At 37.0% G+C, this 15,305-nt stretch overlaps 1 protein-coding gene across 2 annotated transcripts in view; it reads right to left on the bottom strand.

Annotated features, from left to right (window-relative positions):
- WDR35 (WD repeat domain 35) overlaps positions 1-15,305 on the bottom strand; it is a 41,610-nt gene that overhangs the window by 4,829 nt on the left and 21,476 nt on the right. For both annotated transcript variants that reach the window (XM_040553445.1, XM_040553444.1), the window contains 11 exons: positions 14,690-14,759; positions 13,887-13,940; positions 11,818-11,927; positions 10,057-10,267; positions 9,389-9,469; positions 9,124-9,260; positions 5,816-6,019; positions 4,027-4,173; positions 2,841-2,973; positions 1,756-1,866; positions 439-603 (listed from right to left, as the gene is read on the bottom strand). In XM_040553445.1, coding sequence (XP_040409379.1) covers positions 439-603; positions 1,756-1,866; positions 2,841-2,973; positions 4,027-4,173; positions 5,816-6,019; positions 9,124-9,260; positions 9,389-9,469; positions 10,057-10,267; positions 11,818-11,927; positions 13,887-13,940; positions 14,690-14,759 — 1,423 coding nt within the window. The remainder of the gene's footprint in view (positions 1-438; positions 604-1,755; positions 1,867-2,840; positions 2,974-4,026; positions 4,174-5,815; positions 6,020-9,123; positions 9,261-9,388; positions 9,470-10,056; positions 10,268-11,817; positions 11,928-13,886; positions 13,941-14,689; positions 14,760-15,305) is intronic.

Here is a 15,305-nt window from a genome sequence, read left to right as displayed (position 1 = left end):
AAAAATACCAAGATTTAACTTGCACTTCACAGCATTATTATTTTTTAAAAAAAGGAGACAAAACCAGTCCACACAGCATAAAACAATGTAGACTGTGCACCCAGACTGGTCTACTATACTCTTTCAACTAGACAACAGACCTTTTCTGAGGTGCAGTTCACATCATTCTGAAGAGACAGTCTCAAAATAAATCAGATGGTTTGTGTTCTGAAAGTCTCCTCACTGCTGGCTAAAGAGAACATCCAGGGTAACTATTTCAGATAGAGATACCTTGAACTTAGAACTGGATTAATCTTGGCAGTATCCTGTGTAATGGCACATGCTTACCACCTGCACATGGTTAACACCCAGATAACACCAAGAAAATAAAGGCAGCATGGAAATAACTGGGGTTTTGGACTAGCTTATTATTTGATATAAAAATAAAACCTGCAATACCTTGAACATGAGATTAGCAGCTTCAAAGAAATAATTGGCTTTACGATAGAGTTCTATAGCATCAAGGATTTTATTCTTTTCCAGTAAATGACTTGCATATCGGGCTAACAAGGATCCAATCTCTTTCATATTGTGATTTTTAGCCAGCTCCACAGCTTTATTCCACTAGAAATAAAACCAAACAGAGAAATCAACCTCAATTTTCCAATTACATTCTCAGAACAAGCTTTGCCATGAATAATCTGCAACATTTGCATGCAGTATTTCATCACTATTTAGAATGAGGCTACTATACAAGAAGTAAAAAAGAAGAGAATACCAATGCTAACATCATTGCCAATCATTTGATACAGCATGCCTGTGAAACAAATGCTGGACCTTGGTCCAAAACCACAGAGAAAGCAGTTGCTTCTGCTTTGGTAAAAGCTTTGCTTTTGGTAAAAGCAAAATCACTTCATTGCTGCTCTGTTGGACGTGTGGATTTCAACACTTGTATTTCTGAAACCCAGACTCTCAAAAGCACATCTAAAAGAGGACATCAGCCCATGAGCTCGCAGCATAAACAATTACACTTCACCTATCCTTCTACACACCTCATTTTTGGTCCACGAATTTTCTTATCTTCAACAGTTTGGCTACTGTGTTTGCCCACAGAAGTTTGGCAGGACTGAGACTCCTGACTGAATCTCATACCCGATAGCCCTTCAGATCCATCAGCTAGGAAACTGTACACAAGGCCAACATTAACCAGCCTTGTCATGCCTGTACATCAAGCTCCTCATTGCCATTCACTCTTTCTCTCCTATTTGTGTTGATGCGAACGTCTGTGCAGGTGAATCATACTGGGGAACAGCGCTAGCTGTAACATGCTGATCGTTTCTCAGAGTAGTTCTTTTCCAGCTACAGGCCAGTGCAGCCACAAGCACATTTGCATCTGTATAAGGAAGGAGGGGGAATATGGAAACCATGCAGCCAGAAGCTCTCTGGTCTTCCCCTCATTCCATCAAGAGGCACGGCTGCCTTCTGCTGACATGAAGTTAACTATAGCCTAGCACTACAAAGGCCACATGGGCACATATTTCTGTATGCTGAGCATGCTTACCACACACACAGAAGTAGCATTGCTGTAAATTCGTAGGGATTTGTCCTTTCACTGATCTAGCACTAATTTCAGATAACTGGCTTAAGAGCAGAAGTATGAGTTTTCATACATAAGAATCAGACAATTAACAAGGAATTGTATTTAACTGGGTAGTAGAATAAAAGCCTTAACTGCTAACTGTTATGGCTAAAGCAGATCGTCTCCTCTTGTCCTACCTGGTTGAGATGTACACAGGTATCCACTGCATCCTTTGGTCGATTACATTTCAGAAAGGCTGAAACAGCTTGTTCACACATTCCCACTCTTACAAACATATAAGCTATATCCTGAAAAAAAGCATCAGCACCACGTTAAATTCACTTTCAAATTTTTACTACATTGAATAGTAACTACAACACCATTACATTTTTAATTCCAAAAAGCTGGAGAAAGGGGCTGTTTGTTTTATGGACTCTGAAGATAACATGCACTGTTGTCAATCTTCTGAATGCAAATCTTCACACACTAACTTCTGGAATGTACACTGCTTCTGACTTTAAAGGAAATGCTACCTTAAAAGTTTCCTTTCAAATCAAATCATACCAGAAGTACTGTGTTCTTATTATTTACTATCCATCTCATGAAACTTTGCAATTACAGAGATTAAAAAAAAAAGTGCTATATCTTGCTTTGTTCAAACAACTAAAAACGAACATCAAGTTAGCATGCTTTGCATTTTTCAAGCATTTTGGAGTAATCAATCATATCACAGGCTTAAATTAGTTAGGACAATAGGTCATTTCAGGCCATACCACCAGCTTTCCCTCCTTTCAGCAGAGGATCTCTAATTTTCACTGCCCATTAACATTCCCACCAGAGCTATTATGTAAGACATTAAACCAGTGATAGAAACCAGGAAGAACTTGGGGGAAAAAAGAGCGTGTGAATTAGACGACAAAATGAAAGCTAAAGTAAGTATCCAGCCATGAGAAATGACTTCTTAGTGAAGCACAGTTATTTTAGAGACAAATGCCACAGGTGGGGAGGGAAGCAGTGAGTTATAACTTAGCCAAACTTAACCACAGAGCATGACCAATAACCACATCTATCTGGGGAACTAGCCAATAAGGGAAAGGAAGAATGATGGAGAATGAAAACAGTATTATTTTAGGATCAATACCAAAGTAGCACCATTATGCTTAAGTAAGTAGGTCATATGCTGCATTCTTCCTTTGTTTTTCTCTTAACCCTACCAAGATGGGATACTTTAAATAAATAGTTCAGCATAAGTCAATGAAAAATAAAGGTGCTTCTTGCTTACAGGGAGTAATTTATTATTCTCCGGAAGCGAGTTAGCAAGATTCTCTAGTCCCTGGTAGTCCTCCAGCATGTAGTAACACTCAGCTAAACGTTCCTGGTTTCGTCCTTGTACATAATACTGTACAGCATTTAACCTAGTAAGGAAAAAAAAAAAACGTTAAGTGTGGTGCTATCGGACATATAGACACAAGTAAAACTTCCAACTGGGTAAGCCAGCTTCATCTGTAAATTTAAAGTGACATTTTAAATAGGTAAGGTTTTGTAGCTAGAATTTCACAGCTTTCCTAAAATGCACTGAAAGTTTTACTTTTCAGAGATCGTTATACTGAAGTAGTAGCAAGATTGATTTTCTGACTAGCGTTAAGTCAAGGAATCTTAAAACCATATTCCCACACCTGCACAGATCGTGGCTGAGAGTCAACAGCAACTTGTAGCAAAACTGAAAGCTTTGTTGAGTGCCTCTGTACTCTAAAACACAAGTAATAAGATCTCCAAGATCATCCTCTTAAGTTCCCTAAAGCATCTAAAAATATGTTTACAGAATCTACTCAAAAGTTTCCACCTACTTCGGGGCCCAAGGTCTTTGGGATAATACAATTCAGGTAATTGTGGTATGTAATGGAGCTGTGGAACACCATCAGGCAGAATGTTCTGGATGCTAAGAAATTTACATGGGCTTAAAAAGCAACAAGAAAAGTGTATGAAAGAAAATTTCATTGCAGGTCATTAACCACTAAGACACCACTTCTAGTTGAATAAGTCTAGTATGTAGTTTTAGCATTCTAGAAAATCTATGGTTTTGAAACTCACTGATATTTAAATACCTTTCTTCTACTCTTTTTCTGTTTTAAATGATTTTCTTTTTTTTTTTTAATACTAGCCTAGATATAGAGTATAACTGTTTGTATAGGTATTTCTCTCCCCTGCTCTGAAGGAACCAGATTTCTGACAACGCAGATTGATTTATTTATTTCCTTCATTCTTTAGATAGTTGATCAAAAACTCTTGTTCAAAGGTACAGGCCATGATGGAACCATAAATGTTTGTGCTAAATCTCATAACTCTAAAATTATTTTATGTATTACCCTGTCTTTCCCGACATCTATGCCTCCGCATAACAAGTCTTGTAACCAGTGTTATCAATTCCTTCAAACTTTCCTTCTTACTGCTTCCTTTACAGAACATACCATTTCTGACGGTCTGCAAAATAATCTCCGATAGCATTGTGTGCTTGTTCAAGAAGGGCATCATCTGAATCACCTGAGCCAGTTTTCAACAGCTGCAGTACTCGAAACCAGTCTCCTAGTTTTATCCGTAGTCCAATGGCAAGATCTCTAATATAAACGGAAGATAGCAGGGGAAAGCCAAAGACAATAAAATATCTAACAAAAGTCTTGAGATAGGTATCCAAAAACATTTTCACATTCATAAGGTACAAACAGGTATCACAGTGATACCTTGTACAACTTAAACAATATTCTGTATAAGTAAATACTTATCAGTACGGGGAAAGGCCAAGAGGCAAGGAATATGAATAATGAAGGATAAAGATGATACGTAATAAAATTCATTTCAGAGACTTCTCTTTCAAATTCAAGATGACTCTGGGTGAAGGAGAAAGACTTGGGAGTAATCCTTCCTTTTTATTATTTACCCATTTCCTACCACGTAACATTGGAATTTTGCGTGTGCAAATGCTGCAACTCCACAGGTGGATAGGAAATAAGTGGGAGAAATATATATAGCTCATTTTAAAATATTCTAAACTTAAAGTGAGCTGAGGAATGCAATAGCAAGTCAGTGCAGTCAGCCAAATAAAAACATCTATCTAAAAAACTTAAAATTGTACTTGCAAAGTATATTTCAGCCTTATTTATGGTAGGTCCTTAGCAAGATTTTTCTAGTGGTGAGAAGACATACAAGGTCAATACAGAATTATTTTTTTTCCTGGAGAATATGATGTTCTAATGCTGAAGAAACTAGTAAAAAAAGAAATCAGTCTTTGCATTATACAATCCTATAATGGCCAAACTTCCCTTCAGCTATTTGGCGAGGAATGTGTCATATCTAAAAAAAAAATAAATCTGTGTTTCTGTGCAACTCAAGTGCTTGTGAGACATTCCACCTCTTCAAAACAGCGTACTTCCAAGGGCTAATTATGTGCAAATTTTTCCCATTACCAGGCTCTAATATGAATCTTCCCCCAGCTCCTGCCTTCTTCCCCCTCCACTCCAAATTGGGGAAGGGGGACATTCCTCATTTTTACAGCATGAAAGAAGAATTATTATTTTTTCTCCAACATTCCCTACTTTTTTGCATGATCACATTAACCAAAGCCTAAACATTTCACATATGCAGAAATGATTCATGCTTCTTTTCATGTTTGACCACCTCCTACATGCTGCATCCAGCAATTGCTGCTTATTACTGAAAAAGGACAATGAGAAATATACAGTGCTCTAGCTAGCTAGCTAGGTAACTTATAATTTTCAGTATTACTGTCATTTTGCTTTGTTTTCATTCATGAGCAAAAACCTCCACTAGTCCACAATTTCATCCTCAGTCCTTTCTGTTTCTCCAGAGATTACAGTTAATTAAAAACTGCATTGTTTGTATATGTAATTGGAAAGAACGCGTACTTGGCAACTAGCTAAGAGCAAACAGTACTTAAACATTAGTTTGTTTGTATTTTTGGATTCCCAGATGAAATACCTACAAAATATTTGCTAGAAACATCTATGAAACACAGCACTACCTAGAGCAGCTGAGGTTTTGCAGTTTGTGATGTGCTGATTCACATACAGAATTGCTTACCTACGGATATAACAAAGTTCTCTCTGTCTGATCTTGTTCTGTGTTTCCAGAAACTGGTGAAGAATCCTCAGTGCTAAATCAGCCATTCCTTATTAGTACACACATTTTTTTTCCCCAGACATTTTTATTTTATGTGCTGCTGAGATGACTACATGCAATTACCTTCTGTCCATATTCAAATACATTCTTTCAGCTTCTTCAAATCTGCTAAAATAGGCTGCCACTTCTGCTTGCTTCATTGACTCGCTCTGCAGGTTTCCTAGACGCTTTACAAATTTAATACCTTGATAATCTTTGCAGCGCACAAAAGCTTGTTCTGCGGTCTGCAGATCTAGCTTCTGAAGAGCAGCTTCAGCCAGAAGACGCCTGTGTGAAAAACAAACATAATACATACAAAAGCAACTATAAAATAAGTTAAATGACAATCCAATTAACCAGTCATTATTTAAAGAAGACATTCAAGTTAGCGCTACAGCAATACTCAATTGTATTGCTAACTAACCTTAATTTAATTGTCCCCAGTACATTCTGTGATCTAACATGCGATCAGTACTTACCCCGTACTGGTTCAAGGAAAGATATTCAAATTGCTAATATTCTTTTGTTCAGCAAACAGAATGACACTGGATTGGTAAGAAAGGACAGTATTTGAGTGTTACAATTTGTCTGTGTGAAATGTGTGGGTAGCCTCAATGCAGCACCATTTAAATTTTTCTGCCTATGCATATCATAACTTTAAACCTTGATGGCAACTTCAGTATACAGGCTCCAACTAAATTGGCCGTGAAGAATAAATTATATTTCTAATCCATCTGGATGTTCTTTGTCCAGTTAGCACAGCAGTTTGGGAGAGCAGAACAGTTCAGGAAATGTACTAGTACTGCCTAATTGGTTGAGTTCTGCAAATAGAAAATTTCTACCTTCAGACTAACCTATACCCATCAGGTGGTTTGCAAGTTTCTAGAATTTTCTGCAAAAATAAGACTAGGTATATTTAGACTATCTGCTTGACATCTTAAAATGAAGTTAATGCAGCAGGAAACTGATAAATCCAATAATATTATTGCTGTACTCAGTGATGTAAGCCATGCTTTGGCGGTATTAACTAAGTATTTTTGCATCAATTTGAGAAGGTTAATATCACCTCAACTCAAGTGTTCACCACTTACACCAGTGAAACCAACAGGAAAAAAACATACAGAAATTTAATCAATGTGCAACACAATTCAGCCTTTTTATTGAGCTGCAGCAATAAGGGAACCGTCCTGTTTTCATGTGGAATGTATCTGCTGTATAGCCAGCGTTTCTAGAACGAGATTTCAGCAAGGCCAAGTGCAGGGTCCTGTATCTGGGCTGGGGCAATCCCAAGCACAAACACAGGCTGGTCAAAGAATGGATTGAGAGCAGCCCTGAGGAGAAGGACCTGGGGATGTTGGTTGATGAGAAGCTCAATGTGAGCCAGCAACGTAAGCTTGCAGCCCACAAAACCAACCATATCCTGGTTTGCATCAAAAGCAGTATGGCCAGCAGGGCAAGGGAGGTTCTTCTCCCCCTCTGCTCTGCCCTTGTGAGACCCCGCCTAGAGCAGTGAGTTCAGCTCTGGCGGCCCCAGCACAAGAAGGACATGGAAGTATTAGAGTGAGTCCAGAGGAGGCCATGAGGATGATCAAGGGGCTGAAGCACCTCTCCTATGAAGAAAGGCTGAGGGAGTTGGGGTTGTTCAGCCTGGAGAAGAGAAGGCCCCGAAGAGACCTTACAGCGGCCTTCCAGTATCTAAAGGGGGCTACAGGGAGGCTGGGGAGGGACTCCTTGTCGGGGTGGAGTGATAGGACAAGGGGTAATAGCTTTGAACAGAAAGAGGGTAGGTTTAGATTAGATATAAGGAAGAAATTCTCTACTGTGAGAGCAGTGAGGCACTGGCACAGGCTGCCTAGAGAAGCTGTGGATGCCCCATCCCTGGAAGTGTTCAAGGCCAGGCTGGATAGGGCTTTGAGCAACCTGGTCTGGTGGGAGGTGTCCCTGCCCAGGGCAGGGGGTTTGCAATGAGATGATCTTTAAGGTCCTTTCCAACCCAAACCATTCTATGATTCTGTGATCTGTTCTGTACACATATATGACATCCTATGTTTCCTTGCATATTGAAGATCAAGCAATTTTGGAGCAAGGTGAACTGCATTTGATGTACATTTTCTGATTTTACTACAGAAAACTTTTACTGAGACACAGACTGTTTCAAAAACTAACAGCTGTTTTATATTAAATAACCAGATGGTACTAGCATAAAGTATGAACAACTTCAAAATTCCACAACTTTTCAGCTACTTCAAAATATTAGTAAAAATGAGAACTTACAAAAATAACATTTTACCGTCATCCTCAAGCTAATAGAATTATATTAGCATTACAGAAGCTTTCAATAAGTAGCTATCAAATCCTGTTTTTCAGAAACTAAGTCCTGAATACAAAAGCACAACTAGATAGTTAAGGAATGCTTTTGGGGACAGACCCTTAATGCAAGTGGTCTTAGAATTACTCAAACACTAGCTAAATTCCCCTCCGAACTGTTAGAATTAATCAAACTCTCAAACTCCCCCAATGCAAGCCAAATGTCCAGGATTTAAATACAATAGTTAACTTCAAAGCAGAGCCAAAATTACTACAGAAAGGTACAGATACAGAAACAATCTCCACAGAGTTAAAGAGAACTGGCATAATGCCACAAGTAACTTATCAGAGAGTTTTAGTTTCTGTTACTGTTTTTCTTTAAATTATTGACTTTTCTTTTAATTAGATACCGTGGCATTTATTCTTCTAGCACCTACAATATGGGACATTAAGTGGATTTCCAGCACTGTTTTTCACATTTACTCTTTCAAATTTGCTGTGCAGAATTTAAGTTTAGTTTAATTGTTGAGTCCAACAGCTCCTTTCCTCAGATTATTTCCTTCCTAAAGCCTGTATCGAATCATGATTGATGTACCCTCCTCTTCTCACTTCTCTCCTTCATGACCTGTCCAAAATGGTGCATGGTTAATTAATTATACATGACTAGGAAGAAAAAGTCACTTTCCCTGCATTCTGGAAAAACACACCACATAGCCTGAAACTGTCCAAACACACCAGTTCCAAAAGATGTAGGGAACCAGGCTAGCAGGGGACTGCAAGATTCTCTTTAGGCCTTACATAAACACTATAATACTCTTTCTAGGTGATTCAGCCTCAACATGAAGACATTCTCATTTAGAATAACAGCCCTTCAGATTGCAGCTGAGCACTGTTATTTAAAAAATAATGATTCTCATTAAAGTGTATACTGGTTGGCTGTTCTTACTCTGAAGTTTTTTTTTTGTTTTGTTTTGTTTGTTTGTTTGTTTTTTTTTACTTAAATAGCTAGTTCTGTCTGAATAGGAAAAAAATACAAAAGAAAATAAATTTAAACAAAGAAAGGTGGATTATTAAGAGGTTTTTACCAAAGCCTGGGATGTGGATTATCTTCTATGAATTGGGAAGATTCCTCAATCCCAACTTCTTCAATCAGTGCTCGACTGTCTCGTAATGAGCGAATCTCAAAATTGATGATGTAATCTTTGTTAGGACGTTCAGGATTCTAACACAATTAATAAAGAAACACAATTTTATTTTATGTTACATTTATTTTCACCTGTCAATACCTACTGTTCAAATCATTAAGACAGATACCAACTATTCCTACAAAATAAAATTCATTATACTTACCTTTAGTATTTCATCGAGAAGAACAGATTTGATTTCTAAATCTTCAAAGTTGCAAATATATCCAGAAGTTTGTATAGGTTCCTTAAAGTAAAGTTAAAAGGGAATAAACCTGTATTCTAAATAAATTCTAAACAAACCTCTTAGATATGTAAAAAGATTTCCTTCTTGTCCAAACTAGGATTTAAGAGCATTTCTAACAGAACATAAGTACTAAAATCCTTGGCGTAAATGGTAATTCCATATAAACCAACATAATTAAAAATCCTTGTTTTTCTATAACTAGATTATGAGAAAAAAGATAAAGGAAAACCTGCCAATATATGGATTCAACAGAACAGTGATCTGCAAGTAACTTTTCTAAAAAAAAGTCAGTTCTTTATTTTTCAAAAGCATATATAAATTATGCTCCTGAAAATGTCATACGTGCAAGAAAAATTACAGCTTTTTTTACTTTTTGTAGGTGTGATAGTTCATTTTTTATAGTTGTTTCATCAAACAACACCCTCACATTAGAGTTGACTAGATTTTGAGATTTCCAGTTATTTATTTATATGAAGTTTATATACCTAAACACTTACCTAATTAAACTGTAAACACAAGAACAACACTATTCAAAATAGAACCATTAACTTATAAGTGAATTTATAAAATGAATAGTTCGTATTTACCTCTGGATCCAAGTTTCTGAAGACATACATTCTTGTTTTCTCCATCATTGCAAACAAATCTGGATTATCTTTGGCCCATTTCATATCCCAGACATCTTTGCGTTCCAGTTTCAGCTGTTCACCTATCACTTGCTGTCCTGTACTGTCTATTACCCGTGCATCCAAGTCAAAGAAAGTCAAAACACCTGAAAGGTCGATGATAGCAACGCGACTTGGGGAGCAGGGGAAGGAAAGAAAAAAAAATAGGACTGCTAAATAATACTATTCAAAGCTATATATCTGAAATAATTTCCTGAGCTGGCACACTTGAACCAAGTTTCCCCTCTAATCTAATTTGATGCATTCAGATGCATGTGGCTTTCATTTATCATACAGCAGAGAGAGAACAGACACACAGAAGAAAGATATTCTCAAAACCAAGGTTTTCATCTGCTCTAAGGATCTGGCCCTGGAAGGTTCTGAAAAGTGCCTGTTTTTTATCCATCATTTTGAAGATGTTTAGTACTTCAGATAAAAAGTTGAGTAAACTACAGGTTCAGCCCCTCAAACTGTTTTCTTCACAGAGCCTAAAATTAAAAATTGAACATATGTGCTTTTCATTATTTACTAGGAGGCAGATTCTTAAATTAAAATACAGTGTGTGATCCAGTGTGTTCATCTCTAAAACAGGATTTCTGATATTTCTACAAAGGGTGTTCTTGATATCTTTTCTAGACAATATGAAGTATAATTCAATTAATCTTTTAAGGCATTTAGAAATTGAATTTTCCATATATTTTAATGGGTTACATTTGAAAATTTCTGATTACATAGGTTGTCAGGGAATCACAGTAGCCTGGATTTACTGTTAGTAATTTACTACAAGGCCATTTTAAAAGCATTTTTAAATATTGAAAGGTATTTAGACACCCTAAATCCTTATTAAAATCTCAAAAGCAAGTCAGACAATTAGCTTCAAAACACTTGTGGATCTGAACCTTTTCTACTAACACAAAATCACTGAGGAAGGTAACAGCTTGGGTTCAAAACAAGACTAATGCAGCTATGACTAGATCATGTTGCCTTTCAAGTAATCTGTTTTTGGTCTATACCTGAACATGTGAGCAACCTACATGCTCATTACAAGTTTTGCTTGAAATTATAAAATTTTTCTGAAGTGATTAAAATTGTCTTATGAGTGCCCTTCAGTTTATTTTTGCCTTTTCTGCCAAGGCAGAAAATACATTTGCCTTTTCTCTCTGCACTCTCATCAAAAAAAAAAAAAAAAAAAAACACTTAAATCTTAGTGGTTGTCTACCAAGTAGAAAGCAGCTTCAGTATTGGCACAGCTGAAGCTTAAGAGAACTAGTCTTGTGAGGAGCTTTACCACCAGCTACAGCTTGTAACAGTGGAAAAATTAACACGGGATGAACAAACACAGAAACAGAAAAAAGCCTTAGAAATACAAAATCTTCATCAATTCATGATCACAGGAGGCTTATGGCTTATGTTTGGTTTACCTAATAATACAAAAATATTTTCCTGTATATGTTTCCTTAAACCTCCCACATACACCTTCAAGAGTTTAATACACAAGGAAGCTCTAGTTACTCGGTCTCTCACAGCAATCTGATGACTGGCCAGACTGATTACTAGTAAGTTGTTAAGCAACCATTAATGCCTAACAAAATAAGTAATTTATACTGAAGAAAAGCTGTTGCCTAATTACTAGTATTTTCACCAAAATCTGTTCGCTGTGTTGGAAGCAGACCTGTGACTTACCTGGAGTTGCAGTTCAAAGACAGCTGATATGGCCGGCAGTTCAGGGTATACTTCTGAACTATGCCAACATTAGGAAGACTGTACCTCTGAATAGTGCCAGATTCTCTGCCCTAGAGAAAAGCAATGCTTGCTTATTTTTCTACAAATACATAGCTTAACAAGATTTTCTTTATATGCTGTCCTAGACTAGAGAGTTTAGTCTAGGACTACTTTAAGGTAGTCCAAACTTCATTCCTTTTCTTTTTTTCTTGCACCCAAGACGATCTCCTAAGATCCTCATGTAAATTGCCTTTCACATTTGACTTTTTCCACACACACACACACACACATATATATATACACATTCTATAAACTGAAAAGCAGATTTGGCCAGGAATGTCAGAAAATCTTGACCACTGTAATATTCATTCGACTTTAACATGTTTGTCCAGATCTGGTCTCATATGTATTTCCTCTCATTCCCTTCTTTTTTAACCAAAGTCACTGATTAACTACCCTCTTCATTTCTCTTTCTCATTCTTACTCTTCAAGCACAAACAGAATCCTACAGTCAACTACCGACCCTTATACTTTCTTCATTTGTTTTCTTTCCAATCACTCACTGATTTTGTCAAACCCATTCAAAAGATGTCATAAAAATCACTGGAATAGGAGCATGGGAAAACATTGAGATTTTTCTCTGGGGGTGGTTAAGATGAAGAGACAATGTTCTCTTCATATTTTTGTTTTGCTAGGTTAGTTTGCTTTACAGCCCGCCCATTATGTCTGTTCATCTAATGAGATCACTCCTCTCAGACCAGAAAAAAACACACATCAGCTGTATGGCATGATACAATACCTCATAAATTACAAATGTATAATACATAAATGTATTAACATAGCAAAATACATAAATGCAATACATATAGCAAAATACATAAATGCAGTATTTACAGAATCACACAGAATGGTTGCGGTTGGAAGGGACCTCTGCAGGTTATCTGACACCTAGAGCAGGCTGCCCATTTTTACGTTAGATGGTGAGCTTTTTTTGCAATCAAAGTCTGGGAGATTTCTTGTACCTCCTATCTACAGCGCACATGAAGAAACAGAACCAGCAATGCCATTAACTGCATCGTCTGTCACAGAAGAGGCCAGCGGCTGCCTGGAGATTAATCCATGAGAGTCTGTTATCACCATGATAGGTAACAGAAACTCACATCATCATACATAATATTATTAATATGTAAACAGGAAAACTTTGTACATCTTTGGGCATTTACATACAGTCTAAAAGAGACCTCCCAGAACTCCAGTCACAGAATTGAGCCCTGACCTGGACCATATCCTAAGAAAGGTGAATTAAACTCTACCTGTAAGTACTAAACCAGGCACCTTGTCTATACTTAAATTACAAGCAGTTAACAAATTAGCCCTCCCAAAGAAAGATTCCAGACTAATGGAAGAACCTGTAGAGTTATCTTTGAAGACATCTAGAAAGGGATTTCATCTATGTTAAGTTTAGATACCTAAATGCATCCTGAAAGCCAATAAAAGCAGCATGTCCAGCCTTAAACAACAGAAGTTTAAGCACTTAGTAAGGTGGACCACTCCACCTAAAACCCACATACAAGTCAGTTACCTAAATCATAAAGACTAACCCACCCTGAATTCAAAAAAGCTTTTGAAATTACGACTGCTTATGAGTTAGTTGCAGAAGAGTCTCCTGCCTACAAGAGCATGTGGCAATTATTTGGTGGTTTTACTCAGCTGGGCAGCCGAGCTCCATCACAACCACTCTCTTACTCCCCCTCCTCAAAGGGAAAGGGGGGAGGAAATATGATGAAGAGGGCTCAAAGGTTGAGGTAAGGACAGGGAGATCACTCAACAATTATCATGACGGGCAAAACAGACTCAGTATAGGGAGATTAGACAATTTTATTGCCTATTACTAACAAGCTAGAAAACTGAGAAGCAAAGAAAAACCAAAAACACCTTCCCCCATCCACCCTCTTCCACCTCCTCCCCAGAAGTGGCACAGGGGAACCAGGGTTGCGGTCAGAAGAAGCTATTTTAATCCTGTAACTTACCACAAGTAGAATCTTATCAGATGCTGTTATTGCACAAATTGGATCTCTTGTTCCCTGAAAGTATACGAGCAATAACAATACCAGTTTTAATACTACAATAAGAATGTACCTCTAAAGAAGAGAAAAGTTATATTTAAGTATACAAGAAAATTGCCAAATACACACACGAAAGGGGCTATTAAACTTAATCATTGTACAGTAAATGGATTGTTTATGACATTAGTAACCTTTGGTATAGGAAACATAACAACAGTAATAGTAACAGCTTCCTTTCTTCTCCTGCCCCTCCACCAGGAAAAAAAAAAAATAGAAGAGATATTTAACATAAAACACAAGAAGGCAACAATCCCTGACTTGAGACCTGTAATTAATTTCAGACATTTAATGATATGTGTGTGTGCGTGCTTTCATAAAGTGAAAAAAGGCCAAAAATACTAGAATAGATTACAAGCATTAGAGTTTCAACAAGCTTACATTTTGTTGAAGTAAGGAGCTGCTTCTCAGCTTCTCACCAAGAAAACAGCAGGGGTCCATTAACTCTCCACAGTACAGAATAAACTTTTTCCTAAGTTCCATACAGTTTAGTGTACATTTCCAGCAGTACATAATGATAAAATAACAACATACTAACCAGAAGGAAGAAAACTAACACTTATGTACAAAAGGTAGAAGTAAAAGAAAGTTGATGTAAAATGACTGCTGCTAATAATGAAAACCTATGCAAATGCATAAATAAACTCTACCTACTAGTCTTTCAAGCTACCTGTGATACCATAATAAGCTAGCTAAAAAACAATGCTCACTTCAACAGCTTTGCTGTAATCAAGTTGTCTATCTGCAGATCCTGAAGGTGTGTCATCAATATGATAAATCCTGTAGAAAAGAAAAACAAAAATGGTTTAGTGGGTGACTTTGGTAGTAGGGTGATGGTTGGACCAGATGATCTTGAAGGGCTTTTCCAACCTTAATGATTTTATAAAATACGGTGACAGGAGATAGTAGATTTATAGAAGGATGCAACAGCATCTCTATGAAAGAAAATATTTTTCAAAAATCATAAAGTTGCAAGCCTGTGGAGGTGACAAATATTAATGCCAATAATGAGAGCATGGGAAGGAAAACTTTTGGAGGATGGATGAAGACAATTTAGACTTGTTTAGTCAGAGAACAGCCCATACAGAATTACAGGTCAAAGATACAGTCAGACAAGACTGTATTTAGAGAAGAACTAGCTGGATAAAATATAATATAATAGCCCAAAAATATAATAGCCACTGATACACAAGCAGCAGTTAAAGTTATCAGAGTGAATATAGCTGCCTAGAAACTAAGGATACAGAGTAAGAAAATAAAATTTAAAAAAGCATTAGACATGCAGCTATCATGTTATCCAAGAGACTTGGATAACAACCACACATT

Source organism: Cygnus olor, chromosome 3 (assembly GCF_009769625.2).
Source record: "Cygnus olor isolate bCygOlo1 chromosome 3, bCygOlo1.pri.v2, whole genome shotgun sequence".
Taxonomy (NCBI): domain Eukaryota; kingdom Metazoa; phylum Chordata; class Aves; order Anseriformes; family Anatidae; genus Cygnus; species Cygnus olor.
The sequence above is the reverse complement of the archived record's forward strand: the minus strand, read 5'-3'. Positions and strand labels throughout refer to the sequence as shown.